The sequence below is a fragment of the Loxodonta africana genome, chromosome 22, assembly GCF_030014295.1.
Source record: "Loxodonta africana isolate mLoxAfr1 chromosome 22, mLoxAfr1.hap2, whole genome shotgun sequence".
NCBI classification, from domain to species: domain Eukaryota; kingdom Metazoa; phylum Chordata; class Mammalia; order Proboscidea; family Elephantidae; genus Loxodonta; species Loxodonta africana.
Genome location: NC_087363.1, coordinates 15,177,571 through 15,196,547, shown reverse-complemented (window position 1 = coordinate 15,196,547; position 18,977 = coordinate 15,177,571). Strand labels below are relative to the sequence as shown.

At 37.4% G+C, this 18,977-nt stretch overlaps 1 protein-coding gene across 1 annotated transcript in view; it reads right to left on the bottom strand.

The window, feature by feature from the left end:
• Nucleotides 1-18,977, bottom strand: part of DNAH12 (dynein axonemal heavy chain 12) — a 212,477-nt gene that overhangs the window by 90,184 nt on the left and 103,316 nt on the right. Inside the window, exons 40-47 of the mRNA XM_064274342.1 lie at nucleotides 17,057-17,312; nucleotides 15,527-15,826; nucleotides 14,286-14,464; nucleotides 12,927-13,119; nucleotides 10,013-10,174; nucleotides 6,484-6,678; nucleotides 2,336-2,469; nucleotides 709-871 (exon numbers count right to left, since the gene is read on the bottom strand). Of these exons, the coding sequence (XP_064130412.1) occupies nucleotides 709-871; nucleotides 2,336-2,469; nucleotides 6,484-6,678; nucleotides 10,013-10,174; nucleotides 12,927-13,119; nucleotides 14,286-14,464; nucleotides 15,527-15,826; nucleotides 17,057-17,312 (1,582 nt within the window). The remainder of the gene's footprint in view (nucleotides 1-708; nucleotides 872-2,335; nucleotides 2,470-6,483; nucleotides 6,679-10,012; nucleotides 10,175-12,926; nucleotides 13,120-14,285; nucleotides 14,465-15,526; nucleotides 15,827-17,056; nucleotides 17,313-18,977) is intronic.

Below are 18,977 nucleotides of genomic sequence, written 5' to 3'. Positions count from 1 at the left end.
CTACAATAGCTACGGAAACAAACACAGAAAATAGAAACTTAAATCGACCATAAAGTGTCAGGGTAGAAAATCTTAACTTTTCCTACAGTTCTCTGTGTGATAAACAGAGCCATGAGAGTGTGGCCAGTTTTCCTTACAAAAGACTTCATCTTTTTTGAGTATGTGATGTGACAGGGCAGTGGGAGAGTGCAGCTGTCACAGAAGAAATGCAGACAGAGAAGGGAGTAGCTCAGGGATGCCTAGTATACTATCTGCGGGACGTGCAATGCAAAGATGAACTGCCCAAACACCTGTTATTTATATTTAGCTAAATGATTTTTGGTTTGGGTTTAATGCTAACAGGTGTTATTCGCACTGGACTCATTTAAAAAAACCAAATCTTGTATTTAACCAATAGTTATAATAAAAAGTCAGCCCAGATTTGTTATATTCTCTCAAATGTCAAGATACTGATTAAAAATAAAACAGGATGTACTTGAGTCTGTGTGATCTGGGCAACGTTCAACATCTCTAGAACTCACCTTCCTCATCTGTAAAACGAGAGTCATGAAGTATCTGCCTCGTAGAGTTTTTGTGAGGGAAGGAATGCACATTATGTACACAGCACAGTGCCTGCCACACAATATAATCTCAATAAATCATAGCTATTATTATTATAATTTTTTATATTTCCTATTACAGCCTTTTTGAGCAGCTAATCAAATTTACCTGAGATTCAGCAAAAGCTAATTTGTCGAGTCCATTCGTATATCGTTGTTTTGCATTCATGACAGCTTGTCGTTTCTTTGTCAAAAGCTGTTGAAATGAGGCAATAAGTTCAAGATAAGAAGTAGCAGTAACATAGTTATGTCGTCCCAACTCTTGCAAGAACCTAGAAAAGAGGCAGATAACAATGGGTTTCACAAAGTGAGGTAAATTCAATATAACATGAGCAGCGAACATTTAAGAATAAAGGTTAATTTCTCTTAGAAGCTGCTGAGTATTTGAACTTTATAAAACTCTAGAAGTCTACCCATAGCGACATCGTAATTTTTTGTCTAAAAAATATCAAATAACAATGAAACTGTATTTAAAAAAGCACAAATTAATGAAGATGTCTTGCCAAAGGTGAACTACAGTAAGAAAGATAGATGTCTTTTTACATGTTTCATAAGCCAGGAGGATCAAGCTCTGTAAGGGGCCCAAGATATTGTCTAAGCTAGGCAAGTATAATAGGAAAGCGGAATAGAGGTAAGGTAGCAAGCATGAGTCAGTACGCCTTGCACAAGTACATCATATGTTGGCTGAATGGGATATGGCCAGAAGTCCAACACTACTACACATGTACATGGAAGCAACGGAAGCGATGATGATTCATGACAAGTATGCAGAGCCCACTGCTGTCCAAGCCAACCATGCTGGCTGGCTGTATGACTCTGAAAAGACAATATGCCATGAGTGTTGGCTTCATGCTTTTGAAATGAGGATTTTAGAGATGAACAGAGGTAAAACAGTTTGGAGTATTTATAGTACCTTCTCTGAGAACTGCCATACAATGCCCTGGCAGCAATGTTTGGCTTGTGAGGCTTGCCATCCTAACCTTAGCTAGTAGGACTAGGAGTGGGCAGTGGACACAAACAAGGCTAATCGCATTTTCTTTTCTAGAACTTCAGAATAGGGAGCTAAAAGCAGCCCATTAGTCTCTGCCTATAGCTGGAACTGCAGGATGTAAACTTAAGGACTGAAGGGCTGTGAGTTGCCTTCTTATGTACTGGGAAGTAGAAAAGAGAAAGAAGGAAGGAGATGTCCAGAGAGAAGCAAGGATGAGAAACAGAGAAAAAGCATTTCCGGGTTTCTAACTGACTTTCTGACTCCTGCTTCCAGTCACTTCTGAGATCTAGCTGTATTATTTCCCTTAAGCTTTGTGAGACACTCATGTATCTTTATAATAAATAAAACCGAAGCCCGTTGCCATCAAGTTGATTCTGACGCATGATGACTTCATATATTACAGAGTAGAACTGCTCCATAGGGTTTTCTTGGCTGTAATCTTTATAGAGGCACATTGCCAGGCCTTTCTTCCGAGGTGCTTCTCGGGGGGCTTGAGTCGCCAACCTTGAGGTTAGTCGTCAAACATAAACCATTTGTGCTACACAGGAACTTATCTTTATAATAAACGCCCCCTTTTGTTAAAGCTAGATAAGTAGCTTTCTAATACTTGTAAGCTAAGGGTCTTAACTAAATGATTGGAAATATTTAGAAGACATAGAAATCATATTAAAATTTTGAACCTTCACAAAAAGAAATGCTTTAAAATGCAAGGCATAGTTGTCAGTTAAAATTTATTAATATTAACCTTTCTGAAAGATCCATAACGGAGGTGTGAAAATGTTTACAGATTGGAACTACTTCCTGCCGTTCAACCTCAGTGAGCTCCAGAGTCTCTAAGAATTTCACAGCTACAAGTTCAAGAGCATCTTCAGGCCATGGCTAAAAACGAGAAAAAGAAAAACTATGAAATTTAAGACAAGTAGTCCTACTTCAACTATATAAGTATCTTCCTATAGGAGAAGAATTTGGGATTGAGAAACTTAACGCTATTTTCCCCAATACTAGAACCAGGGGACAGAGTTCACAAGTAAATCTATGAAAGATTTAATAAATATTTTTATACACAAAAATTAAAAATACAGACAACATACAACATAAAGGAAGGGTCAATGACATTTTTGCTTATCAAAGATGCATTTCACTGCTTTTCCAACTCTTCCACTTGAACTGCCCCATAGGGTTTTTAAGGAACGCCGGGTGGACCCAAACTGCTGACCTTCTGGTTAGCAGCTACAGTTCTTGACCACTACACCACCAGGGTTTCTTAATGTCTAATAAAAAAGGAATCTCAAATTTATTATGGCAGTGGCAGAGATTGCAAGCTGCTCACCAATATCTATTAGCCTCTTTTTTTTTTCTTTAGAATACTCATTTTATTCTATATAGCAATATGCCCAGCATTTCCTAGACTCCCACGCAATTCAGAGTGGCCAACGACATATAAAGAGATGTTGGGTGGGGACTTCTGAGAAGGCTCTTTAGGAGGGTTACAGAGAGCTAGCATGTGTCCCTTTCCTCCTGCCCTTCATTCTTCTACTTCCTGCCTGAGACACCAGTGTGAACAGTGGAGCCCCAGTAGCCACCTTGAACCATAAGGTAACTTTGAGAATGGAAACCACATGCTAAGGAGAGTAAAAATAGAATCTGGAATCCTGATGACTTTGTTAAGCCACAAAAGCCCCAGTCTGCTTACCTTCAATTTCTTTGTCTGTGAGAGAAAAAACCCTATGTGTTTAGTTTGGGTTTCTGTTACTAGTAGCCCAGCACAATTCTTAACTGTTATAATGTCTGAAGCTGAACTTTTGATTCTCTCCCCAAGAATCTGCTTCTTCTTCAGTCCGTCTCCATCTCGGTGAAAAAGTTTCTTTGCTTTTCCTGGAATATGCCAAGTGCACTCCTGCTTCTTGGCCTTTGAATTTGCTGTTCCTTCTAACTAAAACCCTCTTCCCTCAGACTTCCATATGGTTCACTCCCTCACTTCCTTTGGGTATCTGTTCAAATGCCAACTTATCAGAAAAGCATTCTCATGCGTGGCTAATTGCCTCCATGAACCACTGCCTCCTTTGCTACTATTACTGAATGTTTCAATCAAAGATTCTGTAGAAGAACCCTGATCAGAAGGGGGGAAATGCAAAAGAGAATTTCAGATTCTCATGGAATCCAGACCTTCTAGAGTCAGTGAGCCTGGATGAACCCCTGAAACTATTGCCCTGAGATCATCTAAACCTTAAACCAAACTTATCCCCCAAAGCCTTCTTTAAACCAAACAATATTTCAGCTTAATTTGCAAAAAATGGCTGCTCTGAGCATTGTGCCTTTTTAAAGAGCTATCATAAAACTGACAGTAGCAACTGGAAAGATCAGATAGATAAATGTAGGGGGCAGTGAGTTTACGTTAATGGGGGAGGAACAATTCAGAAGAGGTGGGTTAGAATGGTTGTACAACTTGAAGAATGTAACCATGTCACTGAATTGTATATATAGAAATTGTTGAATTGGTTTTCTCACTGCTGTATCTTCAGTACCTAAAACTGCATTTGACAATAAATACTTGAAATATTTATTCAATAAAATAATTTATGTTATCTTAATAACTAATCATCACTTGCTCATTAGAATATTTTTCAGAAGCTTGTAAATTTTTTCCTTAGTTGCAGACAGAATATTAAGACCAGTTTTTCAGTATCTGGCCTCTATTCCAGTGAAATTCAAACTTTTTTGGTCAAGCACCCCATTAATAAAAAAGTTTCAAGCACATATTGCCAGTGCGTGCATATTTATTATTAGATTATATCAATGTGATATCATTGTATTAATATATTTTTAACCTCAAAAAAGCTTCTAAATGTTTATCATTAAGGTCAGTCAAATTTTTTAAAATGCTGGATTAAATAACGTATCATTTATAAATCACTGAAAACATTACAGAGGTTTGTCTATGTGTTTTGGGTGCTTCATGTGAAATATTTTGCTAATCAGAAAGGTTTAATTATATCTACAGCAGTTAGAATGTTTATGGCTAAAGTGACAGAAAACGAGTTATACCGTGTCTTCAGACAAAGGGATTCACATAATAAGAGTCTAGAAGTGGAGTATTTCCAAAGCTGCTTCATTTTAAAGCCCAGCCATATCCAGGGATCCAGGTTCTTTCCATCTTTTTGCTCTGTCATTCTCAGCACACTTTATTTTACCCTTGGGCTTGTCCCATCAATATGCAAGATTACTGCTGTAGTTCTGGGCATCACATTCTCAAACGACAAAGTTGAGAGGCAAAAAAGGCCCTTTTTCTACCTTGTGACTCTTGTTATAGTGAAGTAAACTTCTCCCCAAAGTTCCCCAGAAAGCTTTGCCTTAGGACCCATTGACAAGGAATGGGCCATGCGCAGGATCATGCATAAACCCATCACTGACAAGAGGAATAAGAGCACCATGACTAAGGTAAACCAGCCGTGAATCAACTCCGGTGGCACACAGCTACATAAAGTGATTTCCCAAACAAAATCAGAACTCTGTCATCAATGACGGAGGGTGAAGAAAATGGCTTCTGGGTAGGTAACCAATAGTACCTCCCATGCCATCATAAGCTAGTATTGCGAGACATGACGTACCCTGAGGGTAAGGTTTGTTGTTGAAACAGTTGATGTAAATCCATATTCCCCATAGAACTGCCCCATAGAGTTTCCAAGGATATTCCAAATAGCCTTCTTAAATTATTTTTTACCAACTTCTTGTCAGATCTTGTTAAACAGCCATTGTTTTTGTCTCATGATGTCGTTGACAAAGAACTCAAGTTAGGTCGTGCTAGTTTCTGCCATTCTCTTACTGTCCATTTATACTTGTATTATGTATTCAATTTTCAGTTCACTGCAGGAATTCCTCAGGGAACCTTGTGTATCACCTGCGACACACGACCGTCTGACACACAAACTGAGTAAGGGTGTCAATGTCAATCCATATGAAATACTTCATATAAAAACATTCCAATAATTCCTTCTTCTATCCTTGGAATTGTTTTGGCACCCCTGGTAAGTTACACCCGACTTTGGAGACTAGAGTTCTATCCAAAAAAGTCAGTGCCTTTCTGATTGTGTGACACACAGTGGTTTACACTCACTTCCTGAGTTTCATAGACCCAAACCCCGAACAATGTCTTCAGCCCCCATGACACAGGCTCTATCTCTCCAGTGCTTTACTGTATAATCTTTATTCCTATTACCAACTTAATCTCCCTTATCTGTTTGCAGCTTCTGCTTTCTCTTTGTCTAATTTTCCCTAACAAGTATGACTCACTTATAATAGAGCTGAAAGTCTCATAGTTATGAAAAAGGTATCCAGAAGTAGTAGAACAATATTTACAAAGTTTCACAAAAAGTAAATTACAGTTGGGCAGGTTTTGTTCGTTTTTTGCTTTTTGGCTATTTAATGGAAACAATATTAAGATGTAGTTTGCATAAACCAAAACCATTCCACGTAGCTTTTATTGTTGTATTAATACAAAAACATCTACTAGCTAAATCTATGTGCATTCCTCAAGTGGGCAGAGTTTGTTTTGCAAACACGCAATTGATAACAAATAGGCAGAAGAAAATAAAACAAATCAGTATTAGTAATTCATCTTCATACTTCAGAGATTTATTGTCTTCATATGTACACCAAGATCATGGCTCTTTTCTATCACTGTGACTGCTGAATTGCTGGTTGGCTTCCCTGTCTTCTAGACTAGAGTGTGAGTTCTTTGTGGGGATCATGTGTTATCAGTCTCTGGTGCTGAGCACTATGCCTGTCATCATAGTAAGTATTCAAGAAACATTTGCTGAGTGTATATTAATGGAGCTTAAATAAGATTTCAGAAAAACTCCAAAAGAGTTGACCCCCCCCAAAAAAAATACAAACCTGAAACCAGTCAATGGTACAGCAATTGATGAGGGATGGGAACTGTCTCAAGCGATTTCGAAAGGCGTCTCCAATGGGGCTAAAGGCCACTACGACATGAAGGTTATCTTTGCAGCGATTCACAAAGAAAGCAAATAGGGCCAAGGGGCTAAGTTCATCATGTTTACTGCCAGCCTGGGCTACTGGGCGAACACCCTAAGGAATAGCAGAAAACAAAATCCTCATGAATTAAAAAAAGATAAATTGACAGTGAGATTAATGGATACTGGAATATTAAGAAGCTTTTACCACTCCACTTGTAAATATATTTTAAAAAATGTTTTATATCAGTAGAATAGCTTTGATATAGTTTGTACTTAGAAGACTTCTTCCAACTCGATAAATATATAATTTTAAAACAGAGAGCTGCCAAAAATTTACCCTATAGAGATACTTAGGAAAAGTTCACCAAGATATATTTTCTACATAATTCAACGTTGTGTTTAAGAGAACAAAAAGGTAATGAGCTAAAGTGTCAATAAGTAAGGGACAAGTTAAAAACATTATAAAGCATCCATGTGCTGGAATTTTATAAAACTTAAAAATAATGAGGTATATCTATGTATGTGGTATGTATGGCAAGATCAGCAAGAAAAATAAATGGAAAAATGTACAACAGTAAACATAATATGGCCCTCTTTGTTTTACATATGTACATACATATAGATGTGTGTGTATATGTATACATAAACGCATATACATGCACACATACATACCTTTTTATGGAAGCAATCACAAAGAACTATTAATAGTGGTTCCTTTCAGTGAGATGGACTTAAAGGAGACCATAAGAGGGAGGTTTATATTTTTTATTTTGGACATTCTTTTTTTTCATTTTGACATTCTTATACTGTTTGAATTCCTTAACTTTATTCTTATAATATTTGTATATTTAAAAAATGTTAACGGGGTGTCTGACAATAAAATCATGGGTCACTTTTAATTTTGTTCCTTTGTGTATATCAGTATGGGAAAGGGATCTATATCAGGTTAGGTACAATGACTTTGGAAACAAACGTCTTGAGTTCAAATCCCTGCTTGCTACTTATTACCTGTGTGGCCTTGGCGCAAGTCACTTAACCATTTTGTAACTTAGTTTCCTCAAATTCTATGTAATGTAAAGTGGGGAAAGAGTGCTACATCAGAGGGTTGTTGAGGGATTAAATGAGTTATTACATGTGAACACTTAGAATAGTTCCTGCCACACAGGTGAGTGCTCACTAGCAATTAGCTTTTATTTTATATGCTACCTTGCCCAGAGTGTAAAAGACTTCATAGTCAATAAATTATATTATAGATTTAAAATTTTTTCAGTAGCAAATACAGGGAATAGTCACAATGATCGTATAATTTCAGTGTGACTACAATGAATTTGTTTCTAAGAGAATTTCCTGCATGCCCTCTATTATGTGATAGCTATGTTCATAAAAAACTGTAAACAGACTCTGTATATATTATGGCAGTAATTCTCAAACTATTATTATTATAATCAATGTCTATGAAATTATGTTGAAACAGTATTAGCTTTGAGCTATTAGTGGGACATTCGAATAGAAAACCAATAGATGGTTTTAACCATAAAATAGCAGTTTCAGAAAGGGCCAGGATGTTGATTAAATATAGGAGTTACTTACATAGAAATAACAGAGTGGCCGAGCTGGCCATGGGAGAGGGTAATGTGTGTGTGTGTGTGTGTGTGTGCACATGCGCGAGTGTGTGTGTGTATACATACTTTGGGAGCAGGGTTCTGGGGTGGCAGAATAAAGAGCAGTTACTGAAATCGATAGCAAACAAACACAGTGAAATTCATGGCAATCAAGGGAAAGCAGAGTTTAAAAAGAAGGAATGAGGTATTATCTCAAATATGAACAGGAACTAAAAATAAAAAAAGAAACTAAGAAAAGGTCACTAAGTGTGGAATATAAGAAGTCGCTGCCACGTCTGAGAAAGACATTGCAGTAGTTTAACTCTGCAAGGAGTACAAGTGGAACAGTGGAAAAAGTAGTATGGAAACAGAGCTCTGAGGCTGGAACTGTGATGCTGGAGTCAGAGAAATCTGCTGGGTCTAAAGGAGGTGCCCTCTGGGCAGAGCCAGGACCAAACTACAGAGGTCAGTTACTGGGAGTGACGGTTAAGGTAAATGGTGCATCAAGTATGGAAAGAAAACAATACAATTTCTATTCATAATGTCTTTCATATTTTTAAAAAACCAGCATAAAGTAAACAGAGTCGGGGTGCACATCAGTGCCCCTGAGTTCCGACCACGGCTATTTTCTTGTGCATACATTGATATGCTATACCTAGGAGATGTAGGATGGGAAGGAAAGAAGTCCTTTCCGCCACAGTTGGATCATGCCATAAAACAAAGGTAGTGAAACAATGGATAATTGTAGTCATAAAGTGACAGACAGTAGCTAAAGTGAGCAGCAAAGCCTAGCAAAGTTTGGGAAATCCCATTTCCAAAGCTGAGAATTCCTTGGGTGGGAGTGTGGGAGATGCCTATGAATTAGGAGAAATCGCCATTCTTCAGCAGTCTTGGCCACGCTCTTTCTATCTCCCAGATAAATGCAGAGAAGTTGGGATTTTTTTTTTTTTCCTTTTCTTTTCTTATCCCCCACCTCTGGTCATGAACTGGTAATGTACCATTCACTGGGGGCTTCCTAAGTAACAGACACTACATGAGTGCTTTATTTCACTTGAACCTCAGACATCACAGCAACCCTATGTGGGAGGAACTGTTATCTGTGCTCCTATTACACAGAAGAGAAAAGCGAGGTGCTTGAGCCACTAGGGTGAATCCATTTCATATCAGATGCTATGGCTGGAGGCTGAGAATGAAGCGTCCAGATGTGAGTGATACATTCTGTGGGTACAAGAAGTTATGGTAATGAGAAAGAGGGAAAATTACTACCAAAAGTCTCGTGTGGGAAGGTTTTAGAAGTGGGAGTTGAAGGACAGGACATCTGGCAGTGGCCCTTCACGATTGTTTTTTTGTTGTTGTTAATTAAATCACAAAGCATGACTTGTGTCACCCAGTATCACTACTGGGAGACAAGTAAGTTTAATAAAGGCTTTTTAAAGATTTACTGACCAGTGGCAAAACATAAATGCTAATCAAGCAGGATGAAACTCGATGTTCCCTCTTAATAATTTAACCGTAAGACATGATTGAGTCGGAATCGACTCGACAGCACACAACACGACATGATTTAAAAATCTCTAATCACCAACAAAACATGCTAAACAAGATCAAACAGGCAAAACAAACTGCCATCATTATAAAGAAAGAAATCATAAAATAAAAATTCTGCCTCATTGCTATGGAAGAGGCAATTAAAATTCACCAAATATGATGCATTAAAATAATATACTTAAATTTTTAATGACCAAAATCCTCTCCGTGAGCTATATTTATCCTGAAGGGCACAAAAAGAGTTTCAAGATAAGAAGATTCCTATGCTGGGAGCCGCACTACCTCAAAAGCATTTACCTCCATCACTTCTTGTTTTTCGTCAGCTGCAAAAATGTTAGGCACTTCTCCGGTATTCAGCACACTGTCGATGTCCTCTAGAAAAGCCTCCTCTTTAATCTGAGTGTCTGTGATGAGGAAGACCGTCTTCTGGCCCCTCATGCCCGTATTCCTTAACAGAGTCTTAAAAATTAAAATACACATATAAGCAGAACAGGTGGATATCCGCTGTTTCAGCTTTCCTCCCCTCCCCTTTCTTCTGTTAACAATACTTTGACTTTAGGGTAGTTAACTCTCCCCACTCCCGGTGGGCTGTCAATCAGGGTCTCCATTTCTCCCATCTCTTGGGTGGGAGCACAGCTCAAACTGGTCAGAGTTCCCCAAACCCCTACCAAAGCCCACTGCTGTTGAGTCAATTCCGACTCATAGCAACCCTACAGGACAGAGCAGAACTGCCCCATGAGGTTTCCAAGGCTGTAATCTTTACGGAAGCAGACTGCCACAACTTTCCCCCTAGGAGCAGCTGGTGGGTTCGAGCTACCGATCTTTCAGTTAGCAGCTGAGCACTTAACCACTGCGCCACAAGGACTCCTACCTCAATCCCCTAGGCACAGTCATTAACTCAGAAGAGGGCATGTGATATAAGTAAGGCTTATTTTAGGACTGACATGGACTTGAAAACAAAAGGATCCCTGTCTTTCTGAAAACGGAGGATACAAAGGCCAGTGATATAGAACTTCTAGGGGCCATCTCTGTTGCCTCGTGGAAAGAGGCTGCCCACAAAGGAAGCCAAATAGGAGAGAGCAGGAGCAGGAAGTGGAAAGAGTAATTACTGAGGACATAGTGTGAGCCCCTAATTCAGCCATGTCAAAAGCCTGTGTACCTTTGGACTTGTCAGTCACGTAAGCCAGTAACTTTCTCTTTTGCTTAAACTAGCTTGAGCAGGTTTTTTTGTCAACTGCAACCAGAGTCCCAACTAATATAAAGCTGTGGACTCAGTGGTGTGCTGGTGCCTGCCTTTCTAGGCTTGCTAGAACTGATGCAAAAATTTCAGGAATTTATGAGTAGGTCATTAAATTATATTTGATAACAAAAGTAACAAATACTTAAAACCATCGCTTCCTAATTATTTTATTTACTATTATCTATTTTTTTTTATGTGCTGAGGGTTATTTATATCTATTGTATGTATATAGTAAAATACAGTACCATGTATTTTATTAACACTGTATTTTCTACTTATTTTAATGTAATATTAACAACTCTAAAACTGGCATGATTAGATATAATAGTTCTCAAATGTAAGATCTAATGGTGTTCCAATGCATATCTCTTCCCAGCTCTGTTTTCAGTGACATCATGTTGGTAGCTTTAAATCAGCCATGGTGGGAGTATTTATACCATGGAAATTGGCAAATGCTAAAAACCAGGGCTTCCCCCTGCATCCCTCTTCCATCAGAGCTGGTCGTTAAACATCTGCTAGCATGCCACTGGATATAATTCATAGTGAAAATAGCATTACGACTTCTGCAAGTGAGATTTTAAAATAAACTTCTATCTCTTATAAAATCATATATTTAAAATAAATATTAAAGAAAAGCAGAATTTTTATACTGTATGAAACCATGCTCTTTTTACATTAGTGCCATCTTCCAATATGTAGGCTATTTTGTTCTTAGAAATAAATTTTGTTCTTAGGAATAATTTTCTATTATCAAATGTAGGAAGCCAGTTTTTAAATAACTATCATATCTAATCAGCTTTATAATTATTAATACCATACCAAAATAAGTAGAAAACACAATATTAATAAACACGTTTAACTTACTGCCATAAGCAGTATTTCAAAGATCCAAACATACAATGTGTGAAACTGTTGCCAAATGGAAAAGAAAAAAGAATTAACACTTTCAAAATACTATTTATATGCCAAGCACACTGCCAAGAACCTTACATATATTAAATAACTTAATCACAATAATCTGTGAAATGGGTGGTATTATCCAAACCTTATAAATGAAGAAACTAAAGCACAGAAAAAGATTTCATAATATGCCCACTATAACATAGTTACAAAGACATGCAAAGTAGGAATTAAAACTGAGTCTGTCTGACTTTAAAGTTCATGGTCTTTCTACTATAGTAAGTGGCTTTCTAAGTCCATTATTTTATTTGGTAGTAAATGCATCAAAATTTTTCCTCTGAAGTCTGAGCAGGAAAAAAAAAAAAAAAAACCATGTAAATGTAACTTTTCCTTCCCTGTTTATGTAGACCTCTCTGCTATACGCTTGGATTCGACCACTCCTCCGTGCAAGTGGCCAATAAAAGCCCATTTCTCTGTGCTAAATTTTAGGATGGGGAGATTTAGGATGAAAGGGTCAGTGAAAGTGGGAAAAGTCCAACAATATCATGTCTCCCTTCTTTTTTCATTCTGAGTCATCTCTCCACTAGTGCCTACAGAGCCCCAGACACATGAGGATAAAACTCCAAGAATGCACTCCACTGTTTTGTTGGTTACTGGGAAACCAACACAGTTCCAAAGTCACTAAGATTGAACAACACTAATGACATTATCATCACATCACAACAAGGTTCACATTTAAGTCTGCAGGAAAACATAAAATTACCTGAAGTAAGGCCTCCCTGAACCAGAATAAAGATAGAATCAGCGGCTGCTGTTGTAATAATGTAGTGAATAAGACCTGGTTTAGAAATCCAGCTTCCCTCAGCCTCACGTTCTCATGGGGGAAAACACAGAGACAACCAGACCTGCTAGACTGGATTGTTATATACACAGAATGAGATCATGTGTGTGAAGCACTTAGGACAGCGGTCAGAGCACACAGCAGGTGCTCTATGAATAGCACTACCATCATCACCAATGTATTCAGTCCACAGCTATACAGGCCAGCGCCCTCTTCACAGGTACTTTTACCTTCAAATCCTCTCTCCACTCATTCACACCATAGCTCTTGGAAATTTCTGGTTGGAAAATCTGCATTTTTGCCATGGATGTAGCCAACCGAGTTAAAGATTGACGACCACTTCCTCCAAATCCAACAAGCAAAGCATTTCCACCAGACTGCTTTAGGATCCGACATATCCGAGACAAGTGTTCCAATACATACCTACCATGAGATAGCCATCTGTTATTCACGACAATATACACATGAATGTATATTTACACATAGTGTTGTTCTACTTTCCCAGAAGGATGAGACTTTGTTGTCCAATATGTTACTATCCCAATCTTAAAAAGTTTACTGTAAAAAAGTATGATTTTTTTCAAAAGCAATTACAATTGGATCATTTGATACAAAGGAAAAGTAATTAAAAGTACAAATTTAGGAAATGCAATACTTAAATTATATAAATAAAATGCTATCCTAACTGCTAATACTGATAATATACTAGTGATTTTACTAAATGTATTTCTTTAATCTCTTAATAGGATTTCTGTGGGAAAAAATAGAAAACTACAGCGACCTAAAAAATAACAAATTCAGAAAAGACATTCCACCTGGCTAGTAATTAGGGAAATTTAAACTAAACCCACAATGAAATACCTTAGTCTGACAAAACTTATGAAGTTTGACAACCCTAAAGGTACATGTTCACTGTATTTTTCTTTATGTCTTTTTGTATGTTTTAAGTATTTCATAATAAAATTTTACAAATAGCAATTACAAGCATCGATACTAACTTAGAAGTTAAAATTGGAGCACTTATTTCCTGTCCTTGAGTATAAAGAATGTGACCTAGCTGGAGTGAAGAGGACTCACAAGGACACCTCAACTGGGCCCTGAGGTATAAAAACAGTAGCTAGGACAATCTTGGAACACATCCTTCAGGGAACTTTTCATATAAACAATCTTAGAGCACAAAAGACCCACATATTTTCCACTCTTATCTTTTTCTATTGGACTCCATCTTTTTCTATTAGCGTTTAGTTAATGGTGAGATCTGTTGGACCAATGAAGACACTCCTAACTGTCATTACTGAAAGTTGTACCGATGATTATTAAGAAAGACAATTCAAAATGTAGAATCACAGTGATTTAGCAGTTTTAAGCTAATCTGCAAAAAGGTGAAACTTTCAATGATTTCAGCCATTTGTAATGTCAACATATACTGATGATTCTGTAACGTTCCTTGGACTCGGGCAGACATGGTTCTGGCACATGCTTGTCCGTTTCCCACTTTTGCCTCTTTGGGCATATGCCAAATAACATCTTTTTTACTTTACTGTAACTTTGTGGTGACTTTACCCTAGGGCAATATTGAATGTAGGTACCTAAAAATGACAAGATTCATTCTTGTTTTGTGAGTTTGATTGTATTCATCTAAGCATTGGTCCACAACGTCACTAAAAACATGAATGTTTGGAATTTCAACATAAACTCTCTCGTCTCCTTCAAGGTCAGGATTCATATAGTCACCAAACATGAGATTTCTTAAATTCTCTTCAGTTACCTATAACATGGAAACCAGCAAATTACAAAACTTAAGACATATCTCAAAATAAATTTAAGAAAACATTACACCAAATTTTATTCCATCCATGTTATGGGAGTAAAGATTTTAAAAGGTTTAATGACCTGATTATCAATTAAATAATTGTTTAAACATTAGGATAGTAAATGATACATTTGTAAAATTAATACCTGAAATTATATTACATATTTAGAAAATTTTTAAAAAGAGCTTTTTTCCTATCCTGTAAGTTTTGTTTTGTTTTTGTCAGAGGCTAAAGAAGTTATAAATGGGTGAGTCCCATTTATGAGTTGTTACTAAGGGATGTCACCGTGTTAAGCACTTTACATCTACTGTATCATTTAATCCCCTATAATGTAAGAGTTTATTATTTAAATAACTTCTGTATTACATAATTTCTTCTGAAGGCAAATCTTCTCAAGATAAATACCTATCTATAACGTAATTTAAAAGGATCTGATCATTAAGGAGCAATAATATTTTTTTTTATTAACTTTTATTGAGCTTCAAGTGAACGTTTACAAATCAAGTCAGTCTGTCACATATAAGTTAATATACATCTTACTCCTTACTCCCACTTGCTCTCCCCCTAATGAGTCAGCCCTTCCAGTCTCTCCTTTCGTGAAAACTTTGGCAGCCTCCAACTCTCTCTATCCTCCCATCCCCCCTCCAGACAGGAGATGCCAACACAGTCTCAAGTGTCCACCTGATATAATTAGCTCTCTCTTCATCAGCATCTCTCTCCCACCCACTGTCCAGTCCCTTTCATGTCTGATGAATTGTCTTCGGGGATGGTTCCCGTCCTGTGCCAACAGAAGATTTGGGGACCATGACCGCCGGGATTCCTCTAGTCACATCCAGACCATTAAGTATGGTCTTTTTATGAGAATTTGGGGTCTGCATCCCACTTATCTCCTGCTCCCTCAGGGGTTCTCTACCGAGGAGCAATAATATTTTTAAAAGAGAAGTTAATTGATTTTAACAATTCATGCTATTACACTGTTTTAACTTAATATTTTTTAAATCATCAAATGTACTTACTGGTGCGTTCCCTTTCCTCAAATGTGAAAAGATACCATCAAATGATTCTTTAAAATGGTCCTTTATAACACTTTTCGTTAAGTTGAACAGCCAGCTCCGATCGCTGTCATTAATGAGGCGATCATAGAACACTCGGAGCACCTCGTGCACGAACAGACGGATCATGGTGTGCTTGCTCTCCACAGCATCTTTTTCAATGAGCAGGCAGCCCCGGACGACATGTGAAAAATCACGCAAGTTGAAAGTATAATGAGATTTGGTGGGAGTGGGCAAGAGATTTTCCATGGATTGTTTATATACCTGAATATGAAAAAAGCAACAAAGCAAAAATGCTTATAATCAGCAAAGCCATATAACAAATATTATATAATACAAAATATTTTGTTTACCCCATTAAATTATATTGGCTTGGAAAATTGTACAGTATATAAACCTAGTATGGACACCCTGGTGGGATAGTGGTTAAGCGTTACGGCTGCTAACCAAAAGGCTGGCAGTTTGAATCCACCAGGCGCTCCTTGGAAACTCTATGAGGCAGTTCTACTCTGTCCTATATGGTTGCTATGAGTTGGAATTGGCTCGATTGCAATGGTTTTGGTTTGGGTTACCTTTAAATGCATTTTTCCCCTTAAACAATTAGCAATAAGGCTGGCTCTGACCTCTGTGCAGAGGCAGATAACACACCCTGAGTAAGTAAGTCTTGCTCTTTGGCCACACCAACAGTCTTGTTTTCTGTTTTCAGCCTTGTATTTTCTTTTATTAATTTATTTTCCTTTATTATTTTTTTCTTTCACTGCTACTCCTAAGTTATATGATCTGGTTAATAAGTAAGATATTCATAAGCTGCTAAAGTTTTAGGTTTTTTTTTTTTTTTCTAAGACAGACATGAAGGGAGGGAAGAGAGAAAGGAAAATTAATAAATAGCAGAGTAGGAAACTAACAAGGTGTTCCTTTGTGGCACAAATGGTTAAGCACTTGACTACTAGCCTAAAGGCTGACTGTTCGAACCCACCCAGAGGCACTTCAGAAGACAGGCCTGGTGATCTGCTTCCAAAAGGTCACAGCCTTAAAAACCCTATGGGGCACAGCTCTACTCTGCACACATGGGACGGCCAGGGCAATTAATAACAACAGGAACCTAACAATTAGGGAAACACCTATGACGTGGCACATTGTGTTCTGGATGATTCCCTAATGACAACCTTGTGAAATAGGTATCACTTCTCATTCTAGTGATTAAAAAACTGAGCCACTGAAGATCAAATTACTTGCTCAAAGTTATATAGCTAGGAAGTAGCAGTCAGAGCTCAATCCCAGTGAGATACCCGAATTTCAAAACCTATGAATTCCTGTTCTCAAGTCTTCTAAACAGCTTCTCTGCTACTGAAGACCCAAGTAGATGGCTGACGGGAATAATGTTTAAAAAAAAGGGGAGGGGGGGAACAAAATGAGAGAAATAAAAAAACCCACTGGAACAAAATGAGAGAAATAAGTAACATCAAAACATTTTTTATAGCATCATTTGCTCACCTCCATTGTCCCATTGACAATTTGGTTCCCAATTAAAAAGTACTCTGGAAGAAATTCATGAGTCCTAAGGTAGAATGCTACAATTGATGAGAAAATACGGACCATGGTTTCATCGCTAAAGGTATTAATAGTGCAGATGTTGAAATGCCTAATAAAACGGGGAGTGACTGGATTTCTTCCACCACCTGGAGGGCCCATGGCTGCAATCAGCTCAATGTCAACCAATGTGATTTTACTCGTGTCCTTAAGGTCATACCTTGAAAGCACATAAAAATTTGAAAATCAATGACAAAGCCAATACGATGGAATGAATTATAAATCTCCCTAGAAACTTAATCTGATCTCACCTTCCCTAAAGGAATAATGCTTGGAGTAGAAGTTTTTTGTTTTTTTTTTTTTCCTTTCTAAAGCTATACTCCTCCTTTCAGTGACACCAATTCTGCTGCTCAGATTCTGGGTATCTAGAATGTCTCTTTCTGCTGCCCTTCCCCTTCCTTCCTCCTACTCTCCCTTCTAATTCCATTCTTCACTTTTCCTTTTCTTACTCCAAATCTAGAAACATGGATGAGTGACCAATCCTTTTTGTTGCTTGTTATAGGGAAGGTGATCATATGTTCCATTTTGCCTAGAATAATTGTTTTTTGTGCCTGCTGTCCTGGAGTAATTATTAATAATATTGCCTTTTACTCTCATACATGCCTCAGTTTTAACAAAAGTTATATAATCACCCTAGTCACAGCAAGGTCCTGATTTTCTTTTCCTCATCTCAAACTTTATCTTCAGAGCACATGAGGACATCTACTGGTACTAGGACCATACACTTTTGTTACAGAGAAAGGCAATAATAAAGACTCAGAGAAGTTTTAACCAGAAAGAAGTATCTGAGCAGCACAATTTAGTTAGAGCCACTCAGACTGAAACGGTGACTATTTCCAACAGGCCATTATTGAAGCTCTTGGGAAAAAAAAAAACAGGAGAGAAATCGATACAGCCAATCCTTAGTCTAAGACACACTAGGAAAGTATGAAAATATAATTTAGTTTCTTGGAAACAACTCTAATAACAATCAATATTGGGCTGACTACGTAAATTACAGCAAAATCTACAAAACTAAATAGTATTAAGAACCAACAAAATGACTGAGATAGACAAATATGCACTGATATGGATACAGGTTTAAGACTCCCATTTAAGTGAAAATAAGTGGCAAAACAGTATGTGTAATATGATCCTATTTTTGTAAAATAAAATTTATGTTTATGAAGGAAAAGACCTGGAGGAATAGGGAGCATGCTGTTAAACCAGTGATCTCTGGGAGGCAGGATTCCAAGAGCCTGCAGTAATAACAAAAATGTAGCTTCAAAATGGTTTAGGTTCAAAATTAGTCTGTCCTTGCTTTGAGGTAAAAACCTGGTATATGGGGAATAGGAAGCTATATTTATGAGGAGGAAATGAAGAATTATTAATCCTAACTAAAAGATATAATGTCTTATGAATTGGAAACTGATCATGTCACCATCGTGGGGATGGAAGGAGTGGAAAGGTAATTTATGAAACTGCTGTCAAAACCAAGCCATCTCAAAGATAGGGTGGTTCCAAGTACTCACAGAAAATTCAGAGTTAAAAATGGTAGAAACATAAGTGCTGATTATGGTTACTTAGGTTGAGACTATCCACAAATTCTCGGTCCTGGGGGAGCGGTACTTTGAAAGATCTTATCTGTAAGTTATTTTTAATAATTGAAGGTAGTCAAAAAGAAAGAATTTACTATATTATTGAATAAGTACATTTCCAACACTGAATTATTCATCCCATTTGTCTAACTCACGCATTAAGAGGAAAAATGGCACAAAAAGATAGAGAAAAGTCTTCCAAAGATTTCTGTATAAGAAAATCTGAGCAACCATTTTCTTCCCAAAAT